At 41.4% G+C, this 18296-nt stretch overlaps 1 protein-coding gene across 1 annotated transcript in view; it reads left to right on the top strand.

Annotated features, from left to right (window-relative positions):
* The first annotated feature begins 550 nt into the window (after positions 1–550).
* The window catches only part of LOC136863418 (uncharacterized), a 69612-nt gene continuing 51866 nt past the window's right edge, over positions 551–18296 (top strand). Inside the window, exons 1-2 of the mRNA XM_067139828.2 lie at positions 551–560; positions 18122–18222. Of these exons, the coding sequence (XP_066995929.2) occupies positions 18128–18222 (95 nt within the window). The 5' untranslated portion in view covers positions 551–560; positions 18122–18127. The remainder of the gene's footprint in view (positions 561–18121; positions 18223–18296) is intronic.

The raw sequence follows: 18296 nt of genomic DNA, 5'->3' as shown, positions 1-18296 counted from the left end.
CATTTAACATACCGAGTTAAAATTCTCTGTTATTTGCTTTAGTTCGCACCGACACAGATAGGTCTTATGGCGACGATGGGATAGGAAAGGGCTAGGCATGAGAAGGAAGCGGCCGCGGTCTTCATTCAGGCCTAGCATTTGCCTGGCATGTAAATGGGAAACCGCAGAAAACCATCTCCAGGGTTGCCGACAGTGGGGTTCGAAGCCACAATCTCCCGGATGCAAGCTCACAGCTACGTGCTCCTAACCGCACGGACAACTCGCCCTGTTAAAATCCTCTAGCTGGCCGAGAATCGAATCCGGGGCCTCAGTACGCCGGCCATTCAAGCACGGAGCTGGATTTATGAAGAGACAAACAAAAACACAGAATCTCCGCGCGATACGAACTGTACACCTGATTCATAGGGGAACTTGCCTTCAGCTGAGGTGAAGAGAAATTTTCACCATGCAACCTCCTCACCCACTTCGCCCACCTCAACCTACTGCTTGGTCCCGTTACATAGAGAAACCAAGCGCATCTGATTTGGTCAGTCTTCTGGAGTCACTCCAACTCGCAACAGGTAAGTGCTGCCTCATTCATCATACTGACAAAAATACTAAAACAACGCACTACTCCTTCTACTTGGAAGCAAACTGAGGAACTATAAGCTCGCCCGCCTCTCAGGTGTAGTGGTTGGTGTGATTAGCTGCCACCCCCGAGATACGAGCTCCTCAGCCATCCTCGAAGTAATTTTCTGTGGTTTACCGCTTCTTCTCCGGGATGGTACCTAACTTAAGGCCACGGCCCCCTTCTAATCTTCCCATCCCCCATAAGGCCCCTGTTCAGCATAGTAGGTGAGAGCGCCTGGTCCTCCACCCAGTTGTGTCCTCACTCTCCAGGACACTGCTCCCTCGCTGAGTCCGAGGTAAAGTCATCCCGAGACGGTAGACTGACTAAGAAAGAAAGTTGACTCGAAGTCGTAAAGAGGGTTTTCCGTGGTTTTACACCAAGAAAATGCTCGGTCTTATGGCCACGGTCGCTTCCTAACATACACACCTCGGTTAATCTCCTTCTGTTATAAGTTATACAGGAGATTTGCAATTGCAGTAGCCCATGGAGGAGTCAAAGTACGACGACGTTCGAATTGGACTCTCCAAGACTGGCAATGTGATGAACCGTTTTACGCTCCGGAACAATTCAGAACTGACAGGCAGTGAAGTGATAGTGAAGTTCATGTGATATGTAAGGCAGCTTCCTTTTCAATTATAACTATAGAGATGCAGACCCGTAATATTATAGGTCACAGGAAAAGCTCGGAATCTTGTCGAAATATCTTTTTTTCGGTGGATATACCGAAATCTCAAATAAAGATGAAAAATTTGGGGTCCAATTTAGCTTCCGTTGTCTACTTGCCTGCTTCTTCTAATCTATTCGAGTTGATGTTGATAGTTTTGCTATTATTTTTCTTAGTTAGTTTGCCGTCCACCGTTGGTTTTTACAGGAGCGATCCACCTCAAGGGCCGTGTCCTGGAGCGTGAGACATTTGGTTGGGGATACAGCAGGGAAAGCGGACCAGTCCTTCGCCCAAGTGGCCTCAGCCTCTATGCTGAATAGGTGCCTTCTGGGAGGATGGGAAAATTGGAAGGGATAAATAAGGAAGAGGGAAGGGAGCGGCCATGGCCTTAAGATAGGTACCATCCAAGCATTTGCCTGGAGAAGAAGTGGGAAACCGTAGAAACTCACTTCGAAGATGGCTGGGGAGGGAATCGAACACCCTCTACTCGAGGCTGAGTGGACCCCGTTCCGGTCCTCGTACCACTTTTCAAATTTCGTGGCAGAGCCGGGAATCGGACCCGTGTCTCCGGGGTTGATAGCTAACCACTGCACCACAGAGACGAACTTTGTTAATATTTGCATACTTAAATTCATCAGTGGATATAAAATACTATTCGGAACTGTACTAAAGTAAAGGGAAAATTTTCATTTTAATCTGATAGATAAAAAATAGCATTTTCCTAAACGACAAATGAGTGCGGATGTGTGTAGCTTACATTATTTTAGTACCAGTTTTCGTCAATTTTAAATGCATATTTTTATTATTTTACTGTGAATTTACTAAATTTGTAATGCTTATTTGTCTGCCTATTCTAGCCAAAAGTAAATGCATGAACTTCGGTGCTGTGGTCACTGGAAATATTTAACAAATACATAAGGACTCTAAGTAAATGCTGTTTACCAAAACTGTTGCAGCTACTGTATCACGTCCACACAAACAAAAAGTGAGCAACACCCTCACCCTTCGACTAATGGTCGGAGTTCTCAGTCACATTATCAGACGTATTTTCTGATACATGCATGTCGTATAATTTGTCAGTCTGCAACAAATACGTACTTTTATTATTCTCTAAAGGTAGCCGTTATCATTCACAAACTAGCTGAACATGTAACATCCAGGCGAATATCGGGATGGTGCCTAACTTAAGGCTACGGCCGCTTTCGTCCCTCTTACCTGTGTATCCCTTCCAATCGTCCCATACAAGTCTCCTTCTCCTGTGGGTCGCGCTCCAGGACACTGCACTTGAGGCAGTCCATTGCTGAGTCCGAGGGAAAAATCAATAATATGGACGGTAAATAGAACCCATTGTGCCCTGCCTAGGATGACATGAACACCCAGTCTTCGAGCCAGAGGAAATGAGCAACATTAAAATCTCTCAACGTGGTTGGGAATCGAACCAAGGACCCCTTGGGCCAAGTCCAGCGTACAATGTAGCCAACCGCTGAAGGAAGGTCACCTCTACTCTATCCAGTCAAAACATCTTCAGTTACCCAGATTTTCCACACGTACACTCGCTGTAAGAAATGCTTCTGTTGCTGTCCAGTTAGCCACGCTGCCGAAACGGACGTCCTTAATAGTGAATAAAACTGTAGACAAAATTCGAACTTAGTACAGTGGAAACTGTAAACAAAGTAGACCTAAGCTCTTATAGAAGCACAATTACCTTCCACACTAAAAATGCATATACAGTTATGAAAACATCTTCGTATTCTATTTCGAATAAGGGGGAAGTGGTGATTGAGCCAAATTCTGCATTCGGGAGGCGAATGGATTCGAACCCAACCATCGGCTATCCTGTTTCTTTGTGGCTTCCCAAATGTTGGGGCAGTTCCTATGCATAGGCCACAGGCGATTCCTTCCACCTCTTTACACAATTCCGTTCATTTCATCTTCATTACCTCCGCGTCAGGAGGGGCATCCGACCGTAAGACTTTCCCCAGCCCGTATGAGGAAGCGGGACTGAGGGGAACACGATTCGATTTGGGACAAATTCCTAACAAAAATATTACAACATTTAAGAAAGGCTGAACTGATGATGTGACGACGTCGCTGGTACGAAACTAAATCACTGGAAATTAACACTGTGTCACTAATACTGCATGGCGTAGACTAACGGTATTTCCACTAGGCACTTCGTTCAGAAGTTGCTACGCTTCTCAATTTCAGTGAACAACAGATTCCTTTTTTACCCTGTGTGGGTGTGGCACCGCAAGGATGGGAAGTGTAGCGGCCCCAGAATTTGGGTGTCTGAAAGTGGGAAACCACAAAAAAGCATCTTCAGGCCTGCCGGGGTTGGTATTCAAAGCCACCACATCCCGAATGCAAGCACACGTAACCACGATAACTCTCAAGAAGAAGCTAGTAACTTGGGAGTGTGGACCCTGCGCCATTCGCTTCACTCTTCACGCTGTCACACTAGTGCTACTGGAGAATGTTTAAAGCTGCAAAGCACAGCTGTTTCAATGAACAGAAGCACCAGCGAGCCGATTGTTTTGCTGATTTGTCGCCTTGCCCTGGCGTGGGCCTAACTGCAGATACACAGTGCCTTATGGTGAGGTAGGCTCGCGCCAAAAATTACTTGTAACACACAAGAGGCTACAAGAAACAGAACAATATGTTAAAACTGTAGCTACTTGCACATCACCTTGTTAATTAAAATAGAGATATTTTACGAAGTCAACCGTAATAAAAGTATTTTTATTTTATTTTTGGATTTCGCCATGTATAAGCATTTGGGTTCCCACCTGTAGAAGATTTTTCTATGTTCTCGGAAAAATATTTAGTTTGCCGACTATGAACACAGACCCCAGCGGGAAGCGCAAGAATTCTCCCTTTTGTTGCTGTGTTCCCGTGGATTTGCCTGTAATATCGCTTAGGACTGTGAAGTTTTGTAGTGTCCTTGGACAAGTTTGCGAATTCTGCGGCATTCTTCGAGAACATAAAATTTCTATTCGTCTTGAGGGATATTTTCCCATATCGTCAGTCATTGTACCTACACGCAGTATGAAAGTGTCTGCTACAGTAAAATACATGGTAACATATTGCACCCGATGTGGCTGCGACTGGGTTCTAGACTCTGCCTCGGCGCTGACCCTCACCTCAGGGCTGGATCTTTCGATGTCTTCGTCTTCACGGATTCATAAGGTTACTCAATATTATGGTCTAAGTTATATAGATAACGTGAAATAATGTAGACCAGAGTAGGTTTAATTCATAGAATTTACTAACAAAGGATTATTAAAAACAAAGAAAGGAGAAAATAGGCAACTTAGGACTGATGCCACAATTTCCAGGACCTAGACCTTATTGCGTGACCTAATAATTTGCAAGACTTGTATAACTTCAAAATTAAATCCAGATCTGTCAATTGAATTAAACGTAGGCTCCATTGGGTGTAAATGCCTGAATATCATGAAATATGCTTGACAATTAACTGTCCCCCAATAACCATCTCAACCGCTCCTACATAATGAAAATTGATTATTGGAGACTTACTTAATTAATTCAGCTACTTGAATTAGCAACTTGACAAATCCTCAGAATTATTACAGTGCAAATACTTGAACCAGCAGATTGAAAACTGCTCTAGTTGACATTTTTACACATATTGGAACTAAGAGATTGAAAACTGCTCAAATTAACACGTTTAGAAATATTCAGCTAGCAGATTGGAAACTGCTTACATTAACATATGTGTATATCTGAACACACTTCTGAGAAATCTCAGTTCCTCTTGTTAATATTACCAGCATTATTTTTAACTTGGCTAAATGTGTCTTTCATGGTTCGTCGTTTACATCAGACATCTACTAACAGTCAAGCCTTATGGCTATGCTTACACGGTATCAAGTTTTATTGTGAACTCTGTATTTTATGAAGTTAATTTGATTGTTAAATATCTACCGCCGGAGCAGACTTTTAATTTTACACTATAAATAATTGTGTTGATCCTTCCTCATATACACATGGATTACATGAAGATAATGCCACTACGGGCTGCAATTCACCACAGATCAATATTATCACATACATTTCTACATTGGGCTGCTCAGAAATTTTTTATGGTTGTGTACACTTTGATAAACTGAAATGTTGTGCTCACATTGAAAACTAAGGTGGTTGTTCTTTCCCTAAAATTAATTAATTGTGGTTCACCTTGAATACTTACAAAATTATACACTGACGCTGTAAACAAGCGTAACCTACTCTAGCTCATCCGAAAGTAAAATGTATAACTTCTCATTTACAACTTATCCTACACTATTCTAATATCATTTATTTACAACTGTTGGTATTCACGTACCTCCCTAGAATTAGACTCGAATGCCCTCAATACAACATAGTAAGGCGCTGGACAATAATGAAATGTATAGGTGGCCTGGCGTTTCAGTGACTAGTATATCGTCGTTACCGGGACGAAACCTCATATGTGTTAATATGTTTGGAGACATACTGACCCGCAGCACATACATTATGAAGAGCGAGAATGCCTTGACAACTGTCACACAATATTGCACCTTAGATGACAGAACCTTACCGACCAAATTTCTAAGCTAAAATATTTCTCATAGGAGGTTTTGTCCCGGCAACGACGATATTTTGGTCACTAAAGCGGCCTCCAAGTCATGCCTTAGAATTGATCTCTCATGAACATTTAAATTAATGATGGGATAAAAACGCTGCGATCCCTGACTAAATGACCATTAAGTAATTACATGTGCAAAATGTTCACACTAATATTATTGTAGGATTCATTCTGGAACATTAATGTCAAATTTTGAAAGGTTACTTAATTTTAATTATGCATCTCATGATGACCCTGGATATTAGTTACTCATAAAAACTCACAATAAATTATTCATCAAAGGACGACATCATCGATATTAATATTATTACAGCACGCCGATTGGTTATGTGCATTGTACAGATTTATTACAACTGAGGTCCTCTCATTATCAACGAGGAGCAACACTTCGCACTGTCGACCGTATCCCTTTTATTTTAACTCAACGCCGCTTCTTTATTTCTGGCGTATTCGAAGCTCTTCATTATTTCGTCGAAGATGCTCTACCCTACTGGAGATTATTATTAATTTATTATGCTTCTTGTTTAAAGGGGCCTAACATCTAGGTCATCGGTCCAAATTTATTAACATATCCACATTCATCTATATCCGTCGTCTCTATTTCTTTCATTAATAACATAACATGACTCTTCGTCCCTCTTGCACGGGTAATTCATTATTGACTTAACTTGGGATATCAAATTTACGTCGTGTTCTCCTGCTTCCTCTAATCTCGTATTCTCACCTCTGTGACGTTGCACATCAGCAATCGACACTTCACTTAAATGCCGATATGAATTGACCGGTATCACTCTATCTATCTACCTCTACTTTGCTTTAAGATTTATTCTCCGATCTCGGTTCCTCATACAATATGGTGATGATCATTATTATTATTATTAATAATAATAATAATAATAATAATAATAATAATAATAATAATAATAATAATATAGTGAATGATTCAAATTTTATTTAACTTACCGATATCGTTCCAAGTTCGTTAATATTTTTTAAATTTATTTATGGCTCAGAATGAATATTTACATTGCATTTATTATTATGACTCGAAACAAATATTGGCATTACATTTGAATCAAGTTTTATAATGGTTACTCATTAACACGGCATCATCCACAAATCATCGTTCATTATTTATTATGATTATTTTTATTATTATTTGACAAATTAAGCTAATTAAATCTCGACAGATTTATGTAAACTAATTAACGTTAATTTCTCAAAGAAGGTTTTAATTGATTGGTACGTGGATCCAAAAGTGGCACACGCTCAACTTAACTGATCCTCCTTATTGAGGGCTTCAACATTATTATTACCCTATTTCCGGATAACAACCTTGATTTTAAATGTATATTTACAATTAATGTTATCACAACATTTCATTCTCACTTACAGTTTCAGAAGAAATCGTCAGCTTCCAACATTCCTGCGGCGCCCTAGGCCGTGGTCAGATCTTCAAGTACCATGGTGAAATGATGATTTAATCCCACATCAGGCATCTTGAAGTACCCTGTATTTCACACATCTGTCTGTTACTCGTGGAGTCAGAGTTTTCTTGCGATCAGGTCCATTATGTAAGCCAAGGCTATGCACAAACCAGCGGCCAGTGTCCTTGTTCTTCCCCACTCTGAAATTATGTCCTCTTCAGAACTGATTAGTTGTCCGTATGCAAGAATTCGTTTCCCTACCTGCATTCCCACCACGGTCTGTAACACGTAAATGGAAAGAGGAAATGTTCACTCTTGCTACAAGAAGTTCCTAACTCGTTTGCATGTAACATTGTTCAAATGTACCCTAAGCTACTTTTAATTCACTGACAATTCTTCTGGAGTTGACTACGTCCCTTCGCGGAAGTTAACACTTCGGCCGCTTGGTACTGCTGACGAGTGAGAGATGCTCTACTTGCATGGAGTTCGCGGGGTGAAGTTTCCCTGAGCGGCTTTGTCTCTTCACTGATCATTGGTTATCGTACAAAAGCATTAGGCTTGTCAATTACTGAGCTCCACTTCAGTATTCGATCTTATTCAATTGCTTTATATTTTAGAGCGGACGTAGAGTTCGTGCGTGTCATTCGGCGACATATGGTTGTAAACTCTAACTGTTCCGACTGCGTTCGGCATTGTCAAGGGTTCCGACATTCACTCGATCCTGGACCACAGCCTACAAGCCCGGAAAAAGCTGACGTGATTTGCAACGCCGGTCCTGAAAGCCTCAATTGACCATGCTGTTTAGCAGTTAGAATCACAGTGCTACTTCCACTGTCATATAATTTTACTTACGTTCCTGGATGATCGGAGCACGTGGGTATGCGTGTAATGTTAACTCACAACTTGAAAAATAATATATAGTCTCACCACCCTATCCTGTCACGTGCCAAACTGGAGATTCATGTTGGGTGGATTGGTAAACCAGAACGTCTTTAGGCTGTAACAATTCCAAGTGTAAGGGGAGCTCTGATATGTTTTATCATTCATTTCATGTGTCCTTTCTCTCTTTACTATCATATGCCGGTCCTTTGTGAGTACACGTTGGTTCTCATGGAGAAAAAGAGAGAGGAAAGCTAGAATATCGGCGAGCTAGCATTTATTGGACCTTCCTTAAGACTTGAGCACTTGAAATCTCAAAGCCCTATGTGACTATAAGCAAGATCGCGAACTTAATTCTCTTCCTGTGTGGTCTTTGAGTATTCTACAAGAAAATAAACTTCTGAGCATATTGTGTACTGGTAGAAATACGGACGAAATATATTAAATTCTCATTTGAAAATCGGTTATGTGTGCAGTCATTTTGTGTTAGAATTGTAAACAAAAAGAAAGTCGTGTTTGTTGACACGGGATCGCACACTTTCACAAGATAATTCTACATAAATGTTGTGGTGGGTGTAAATTGAACATTATAATAACGCGATAGCATAAAGGAACATTGGTCAATTACAATGACATGTTAAACATGGCTTAAAAATAAAAATCATACTAAATACTGGTTGCAAAGTTTCACTGACAACTCTCTTTTCCTTGAATATTTCACCGAACTTTTATTCTTAGTACACTGTTGTTTGGAGATGGAGGAGACTCAATGTTTTATAGTGGACGTATCGTTCATGGTGTAATTCGGTGAAGGATTTGAACTAAGATATGGCCTATTTCTAAATGATTTTCCGATGATTCCTTCTGTAATAAGAGATACCAAACCATATATAATCATTATACTTGAAGAAAAATGTATTATCAATTAGGCAATTTACGGCTTGGTATGACATTTTCGTGGAATGTGGTGTATGACTGCCTGAGTTAGTTTACTGATGATAATTCTTTTACTCTCATACAATTTTACAGGCAGAAAAAGAAATCAAAACACGGCCAGTGTTATAAATGCAGTTTCCTCACTTTAAATAACTAAAAAGAAAATATAATACACGATTGGTGGTAAGCTGACATAATGCTTTCTTTTATTTGTAGCTCGTGATTTACATCCGGGCTGCAATCTCTCATTGTATCACTTTACTGTCCGACAGTTCTTGCTTTCATTGCGAAACTTGTGAATCCTTCTCACTGTTTGTTCACACGAAACATGTTCATATTTTATGGACTTCATGCGTGGCCGGAATAACTGAAATTTGTATAAATCGTTTTCAAGATAACTCTTTGCCTTCTATATATTTCCACCTATGATACCTTCTGAACAGTAATTTGCTTGCTCTCATGGTTCAAAACGTCTGTACCTTCTTCCCAGATTTCACAGCTACCCACGCCAGTCGTTTTACTTCGCCTCGAATTGAAACTACTGCCCCTTTTCCATGGTAAGATTTGAAAGAATTCACTTGTAACTTGGCCAGTGTCTGTGAGCTGTGCATAGTGCCACAGCGGGAAAGTGATTCACTGTAGAAGGAAATGTTCAAATATGATTTTGTAGATGCCGTTCAGGTGTCGTAGGAAATTGTGCTGTGTAGATGACTTTTCGTGACTGAATGACCACAATCTGCCCTAAAAAATTAAAATTAAACTTCATAACAATGTACATACAGGAAATATAACATTTTTTCATATAAAGAGGTGAGCTTGGAAAAAGCAAAGTTACTTGTAAACATGAAGATATGGAAAATGCACGTTCTCAGTGTGCTCAATGCCATAAGATTTGAAGTAAGATAATGATAATTGTAATTCTTGATCAGTTCGGCAATTTACGCTTCGGTATTACATTTTCGTGTAATGCTTTTGCGGCCGGATGCGCTTCCTAACCTCAACTTATTTGAGGAGCTAGTGAAGATGAAATGGGTAAAGAGTCGGAAGCAATCGGTTGTGGCCTATCAATAGAAACTGTCCCGGTATTTGTCTAGATGTGAAAATAGGAAACCACATATAACAATTCTCAGGACATCCGACGTGCGGTAGCGCGCTGCAAAGTGAAAACCATGACTGTACTTCTGTAGCTTCTGTTATGATGGTGCCGTGAATTTGGAAATTGTAATGTCGTCGGGCTGTTGATAGCTTCACTCTTTTGCAGCTGGGGTAACGAACTTGCTAATCGCACGCCACTCTTTGGTAAACTCTTCTTCTCCTCTGACCCCAGCGACACTGGGTTGTGAACATTAAGGTTCTTCTTCCTCCCCTGTCATTCGCCAGTACCTCCATACTCGGGCATATTTGACCACTTCTTGATTTTCTATCTGATTGGTGTTAAGAGGGTGATCATCGGCACTCTGCGTCGTTGGCGTTAGAGAACTCTGGCGACATCTGAAAAAATTAAAAACTGACTCAATCATCGGAAACTTCCAGTAGAAATCCATTTTCATTGCTAGATAACAGAACAATGGGAATGTCAAAATTTCACAAGCTCAGTTATAATTATTATTTTTACGAATAAAACTCCATCTGCTTCATCACTCCAATTTATTTCAGGATAACTCAATAAATGCACACACACACAATTCTAATTAACCACGAATGACTCATTGCTGAATATTTACAAGTCCCTCTTTCTTACGGTACAGCAGGCGGTCCAGCCCGTTGCTACACCTTCGGACGCTTAATCCTTACTTTTACTTCCCCAAGTACAGCAGGTGTACAGGGCTACGGGCCACTCGACACACGATCATTGTTCGTTGGTTCGACTCCACAGACAGTCCAGGAATTCACACACTCACATTCAGCGAACAACTGAACAGCTCAACAGTATTCAACAGCAGGACGGTACTCACAACAGCTGACGCACGCCGAGCCTCCATCCGAACACACAGTGCAGTATTCCGTTCCCAACCCACCCACTCACTGATCTCTCCGACACCACAACGAGAGCTCGCTCCCAAACGCATTGTATTTATACCTGGATGTCGGGCCACTAGAACATTCAGGGTTCAGCTTGAGATCGAACTTTCCTGTCGTGCCTTCATGAAATCACATGGAGCAACGAGATAAAGGGAACACTAGAGGAAGGTCCGCGGGCTGGCTTAGTCATCCCCTTTCAGGTAATACCGAAGGAGCTCCGACAAGGCTGGAGCACGTAGCATCATTCTTCTTCTTCTTCTTCTTACTGTCTGAATGTCATCGTTGAGGCCTTCGATTCATAGAGTGCCGGGTTCGATTCCCGGCCGGGTCGGTGATTGAAATCCCGTCTAACTAACTGGCTCGGGAACTGGGTATTTGTGTTTGTCTCAACACTTTCCTCTTCATATTCAGAAAACACTACCACCCACCACAGAAACACGCAAAAGGTGAGTACATCATTCCGTTTTATGTTGGCGTCGGGAAGGGCATCCGGCCGTAAAACAGCGCCAAATAAATAAATAAATAAATAAATAAATAAATAAATAAATAAATAAATAAATAAATAAATAAATAAATAAATAAATAAATAAATACATGTGTGTGACCCAGTTCGCACCACGAGTGTGGGAAAAGTGGTAGAAGGTTACTAGTATCATTATTGGCTTCACGACTCACCGACACAGATGGGTCTTATGCCAACGATGGGACGGACAAGGGCTAGTAGTGGGAAGGAAGCGGCCCTAGCATTAATTAAGGTACAACCCCAGGATTTGCCTGGTGTGAAAATGGGAAACCATGGGAAAACATATTCAGGCTTGCCGGCAGTGTGGTGTGAACCCGCTATCCCCGAACGCAACCTCATAGCTATGTGATCCTTCCTACACGGCCAACTCGCTCGGTATGATTTCTTTCCTTCTTTCTCTCCCTCCTCTCCCTTTCTTAATCCGTTTACCCTCCAGGGTTGATTTTCCCCTCGGACTCAGCAAGGGATCCCATCTCTACCGCCTAAAGGGCCGTGTCCTGGAGAGTGAGACTTAGGGTCTCGAGATACAACTGGAGAGGAGGACTAGTACCTCTCCCAGGCGGCCTCACCTGCTATGCTGAACGGGAGCTTTGTGGGTGGATGGGAAAATTGGAAGGGACAGACAAGGAAGAGGGAAGGAAGCGGCCGTGGCCTTAAGTTAGATAGCATCCTGGCATTTGCCTTGAGGAGAAGTGGGATACCATGGAAAACCACTTCGACGATGGCTATGGGAATCGAAGCCCTCATCTACTCTGTTGACCTCCCGTGGCTAGTGGACCCCGTTCATTCCCTCGTACCACTTTTCAAATTTCATGGCAGAGCCGGAAAACTAACTGGCGCCTCCGGGGATGGGGGTGGACGGCTCGGTATTATTATTATTATTATTATTATTATTATTATTATTATTATTATTATTATTATTATTATACCCCTTTCTTTGAAATAATTAGAAACGATGTATAACATTTCCTCTGCGTGTCACGTTCATCATTCTCCGAAGCATTCTATTATTTTCCATTAGCCTCACATAGCATGGCTGCAGATACCAGTTCGTACGCACAACTTTATCCATAAGTTCGTTGCTAACTTAGCTTTTATATAATTATCTTCATTTCGAGTGCCCTCCTGCCATTGTTTCCTGCAGTTCAGATCAATATTGCGCTTGATAATCAAGTAATATCGTAGCTTGTTTCTCACCCAAGGGGCCACCACGGCTTCAAATCCTTGATAAATATTTGGGATATTTGACATGAACATTTTCATCCCTGTGATTCAGATTTATACGTAAGATTGTACTCACCATGACTATAAACATGAAGGCAAAGGTCTCGTAGCTCTACAAGCTTCTTGCTATGTTTCCTGTGTTCCTTGATACTTTCACGTCGGCTTCCTCCAACTAATGTACATTCGGGCAGCAGAATGGAAATATAAAAGTAAGCCTAAATTTAACATTTTGAAACAACATTTCTCTTCTTCTTCTTCTTCTTCTTCTTCTGCTTTATCAGTTTACCCTTAATACAACCATACCGCTTATACAATTCCCGCGAATATGGTAGGAATCATTAGGGCAGTGTTATTTCTATTTCTTAGGTAAATATAATGTATTGTGACCGTTCACAACGTGACCTATAGTATGTCATGATACCCAGGAGATGAAATAAGCCGTTTTCCGCGTCATTGTACGATAAAAATTGACCAAGTTAGGATTTTTCCACCCGTTCCGGGACACGAATGACAGTACGGTGACTCGCGCGACCCATCAGCAGCGAGGCATTGCAGGAGCGCTTGTACTTGAAGTATTCTCACTCCAACCGCGATCGAGATGAACAGATGCGCGTTATCACGTGACTGAGAACTGAGAATCTAGGTCACTAGCAGAGCTCATGGAGGATATCCAGCGTATGAACTAACATTATACCGCATTTCCCTCATTCATTCACCAATGCAAACTCGCCGAATTCAAATGTTTCTCATCAGACAATTAATATAAATCGCACAATACTCAACGGAGAGTCACATGCAAACATTCATTCGAATCAGATAATTTTACACATAATTATGAAGCCGAGAAGTGCTCTACATAATTGAAAGAACGGTAGTTACGCCTTAATAGTTGCCAGATGTTGGGTCTTAACCGCGGCAACGAGCTCAAGGATTCCCCTAGCGCTCGTCAGCATCCATCGACAGAGACCAAGGGACGCCTTTAAGATTCCTCGAGAATCCACGAAGCTAGTTTAGTAAGATTCACTCAGTGAAAATGGGAGTACAGGAGCTACAATTTGATACCCCGTTCGTTACTGTAAGTTACGTATTACCGGAGCGCATTTTGAAAAAGTGGCGTATTTCCCCCCTCTGCTAGCTTCAAGATATATTGCCTATATATTACGGAGCTGCAAAACAAACACCACCAGTTCATATTCAGTTCGACATCAGTTCGTTACCAGTTCGTAGTGATTTGTGTGTGACTTCTTCGTGAAGAAATCGTTCTGAGTGTGAACAATACACTACAGTGATGTACTTAAATCTGTGATTTTATGAGGAAGTAACCACAAACTGATTAAGGTATTTGCGTGTACAGTGTGCTGCAAACAAATTTAGTAGAAACGGTATGAAACCGTGATGATCACTGTCCGTGTGAAGAAGAGGTCGTGCATCGAGCCTACGGCTCAATTAACATGAATAGGCACGTATTTAATTAAGTGCGTGTAGCGAGTGTATCAGAAACGGACGTGAAATATTTAGAAAAGTGAATGAACGGCTCATTGTCGGCAATGTATAAAGGCAGTGTCTCGTCAAATCAATTCCTAACGCAGTAAAATGCTTGACCTACGTATGACTAAGTGCAGCGGAATATGCCTAAATTATTTTTGTGTAGTACGATAGTTTTATCACATTAGTAGCGTATTCAGTGACATTTCTATGAGAACCAGTGAAAATTCGGGACCTGGAGTTACTATCGATGAGAAGGATAGGTAGATTAGGAGAAAATAATATCGGGCTTCAGAGACATAACCGTCATTAGGCGGGGGTGCTTGTGTCATTGAGCAGATCCAACCATATATTTAATCTATGATGTGTGATATAAACGAACGCATTCACATGAACAACTTCCCTTCATTTACATAAGGACTCTATAAGAACGTCGGAGGGAACGAGATATCTTTCTGTCTGCCGGAATTTCGCCCTGTATAACAGAGAGAACGAGACATCTAGCTGCATGCCGGAATTTCGCCTTTTATAGCAGAGATCGTCCGGAATTTCGCACGAGATCAAGCCGTCATGTTGGCGACTCACCGGTTGGTTATCAAAGGACTTCACATCGCTGAGGGCATCATGAACACCGGTAAATGCATGGGTGTACCCTCCTATAAAACTGTGTTTGTGGTCGCTGAAGGATGAGTACGTTTCAATACGAAATCATAGTCACCTCAAATTAAATTGAAGGGGAGCTCGAGAGGTTAACGCACTCTCTATCCCCAATTTAAGGTTTTAAGAATTTGTGAAATTTTACATTAGCCCAAAAGAAGTTTTACATTTTGGAAAACAGGAAGTTACATCATTAGAAATCTGAACCTTCCCCTCGTGTAAGTCTGCGGAGGTAGCTACAGAAAAATGAGCCTGGTGGACATTACCTTGGCTGCTGGACTGCCCGGCGAAGAATGAGGCGCCCCGCCTCCTATATTAACACACACACTCAGAAGGACGACGATCAATGAGAAAAGGTAGACCGAAAAGCCTCAGCTTATGTACCCGAGGAAATTGTTCGAGAGGATTCTGGACTAATCCGGACACACCCTCTCAACTTTATTGTCAAATTAAGAAGTTACACCCAAAGAACAAAAAAGAAGCCTGTGATAGGCTAAAAAATAATTAGAGAAAATTCAAATTGGCCAGATTCAAAACTGGCGGAACGAGAAGGAAGTGTTACAAACCTTTTAATATATAGAAAAGAAACAAATGAAATATATTTTACCTGAGAAAAGCCATAAACACAAGATTTCTTTCAATAACAACTTCTTTACCTTGCACAAGAGCGCGTGACCAAATGTCCAAATTTCTTCATGTACAGCAAAAACAAAACAAAATACCTCCAATCAGTTTAGGCCACTTAGAAATGACAAACTTTCAATTATGCAGTAGTGACATCTTCTGATTAATGTCCCAACTTCATGCAATAGCAGTTTCACGTTTGTTGGATAGATAGAGCTCATTAAGGCTCTTATTTTGAATGCGCGGAGTTCAAATTTACCTCCCGGTACAGACCTCCCCCACCAAAGGTCCTTCCTTGGGCTGACACAGAAGAAGAAAAATTTCATTGAAAGTTTTAAGGTGATGAGTATTTTTCGGACAGTTTATTTGTAGAAAATTTGGAAACCCAGATTTGAAGTCTTCTTGTGATCGTAGAAGTTAATTACAAGCTGATAAAATTTGACGGCAAGACCTGCCACCGCTGCCAATACGCAGGTGACGTCGCCCGGAATCCTCAAGTACCCTCAGATACACCTCTCCATCTACTATGAGAGGGGTAGTCGTGTGAAGGTCGCTGCAGATTAGATGTACATGTGCAGTCCCCAGATGGGTTGGCGGTAGGGTTACCGCACCTCAGCCCTTGCTGGAGGTATGGAGCTCCAGCGCGCCGTCCACAAGGAGTATTCACTAGAGTGGAGTGGGCCCATACCCCACTCCGGTATCGTTCGCCAGATGTTGAAGCACTGCCGCCGACGCCTGATGGGGTACTGAAACAAAAATATTTGGGCGACAGAGATATGTTACTGGAGTAAGCGTTTACAGTTTTATTTGTTGGAGGTAGAGGGGCGGGCGGCGTCGGTGGTGAGTGTTTGTCAACATTGCGTGGATGAAGGAGACGGGGGCTTGGTAATGACCACCAGGTACTGGCTAACAGGAAATTTCTCGGAGGGGAAGATTTTACAATAATAACAAATAGAGGCAGAAGGCCACCCCATGAGCATTACCCAATTTTTTAGCAGAAAAATACTTGTTAAACAGAAAGATAACCTTCGACTCCTGCCCAAGTTTAGTGGCGAATTGAAGACAACCCTGAATTTACACAGGTTTCACCTGAGTTAGGTGAACTCTAAATATCCTTTACGTGTCTGGCTTACTGACTAATAATGTAACTGGTGCCAGAAAATCTAGAATGAAGCATGGCCCATGGAATCTGGGGGCAAGCTTGCCCGCAGGAACAAAATTTTTTAACCATGACTTGATCTCCGACTTTTAAATTGGTGGGCGCCGTCCACGATCATATCTTTCCCTAGCCTTTTCATGGGAAGCCTTTAAGTTGTGTTTAGCCCTCTTCACTCAGATCACCAAGATTTTCTGGAAATATTTGCAAGTTGCAATGGAGATAGTATCTTTTATGATCATATTAACAGACAGATTTTTAAGTTCTTAGAGTATGTTTTGTAACCGTTCTTAGTAATTTCGTGCTTTACGTACCACAGGAATTCTTGACCACCATGATAAAGATGAGTCAGGCAGAAACTTCAAAATCGATCATCAAGTTTGTGAAATTGAATTGTTGATGAGTTTACGAATTTGGGGGTCATTATATAATCAATTCAGAACGTAATTTATGTGCCCTACTGACTTGTTCAGCAATCGCAAAAATCCTGTGATTTGGATGTCGTCTATCTTAAAATTCCTGTGCGTAAAATAGAGTTGCTTCCGATTCATCAGCATGTCCAAGAGTTCATGATTCGTATAATTTTGCCAGTCCATCGCTATGCGTCTGGCTAGACTGAAAGTTTACGCACTACAACCCTGAGCAATAGAGAAAGCATTCACACGATGTTTCAGCGAAGTGAGTTCTCGGTTAGTGTACACCCCTGTAACATTTGGCAACTTCTCCGACTTTCCGTTGTTGCGATTAGCAGTTTCAAAAAAATCTATGAAAACTCCTAGAGCGGATCACGTAGACCACCGGTCCTAATGCGGAATATGTATCTGAAACACTTAATATATCATTTGGCGACATCTTTACACCACGGCCATAACTCTCGTCAGATTTCATGTTCATTTTGTTGATGAGATCTTGAAAAACTCAAATAATTCACAGCTGTGAACATCAAAATAACATTTTGAATACAGTAATCACTTCTGTCTTAGCTTTCGCTCAAGTGAATATAACGTAGATCTTTGATCCGAGGTTTTGAAATACATTTGCCTTCAGAATTTCATAATACTGGTGCCATCTGTTGTAATTTGCTCAAACTAAGTGCAAGTAAGGATCAAGACCACATCATAGAACTCAACTATTTCTCTTAATTTTAACGTAGACGTTTGTTTGTGCATACGTTTCAATTAGCGAACTGGGATTAATGTTGATTTCCACTGCATTACAACATCAATTAACGCAGGACACAGAACGGATAGACTTCAAAGTTAAGTGATTTCATCTTGTGTGTTACAGGTAGACATGAGGCTTGGAGCTGTGTATTTACTTTCGTCCCTTCTAATCACTGGAGCTCATGGGGACAAGAGGCAGACATACAATGCTGGTGATCTCCTAGGGTAAGTCGTAAGCTGTTATGTTGCAAAATCATGTCTTCGATCATGTGCAAACAATCGGGTAGCGAATCTTGTTT

The sequence above is a fragment of the Anabrus simplex genome, chromosome 2 (assembly GCF_040414725.1).
Source record: "Anabrus simplex isolate iqAnaSimp1 chromosome 2, ASM4041472v1, whole genome shotgun sequence".
In the NCBI taxonomy this organism is placed as follows: domain Eukaryota; kingdom Metazoa; phylum Arthropoda; class Insecta; order Orthoptera; family Tettigoniidae; genus Anabrus; species Anabrus simplex.
The sequence above is the reverse complement of the archived record's forward strand: the minus strand, read 5'-3'. Positions and strand labels throughout refer to the sequence as shown.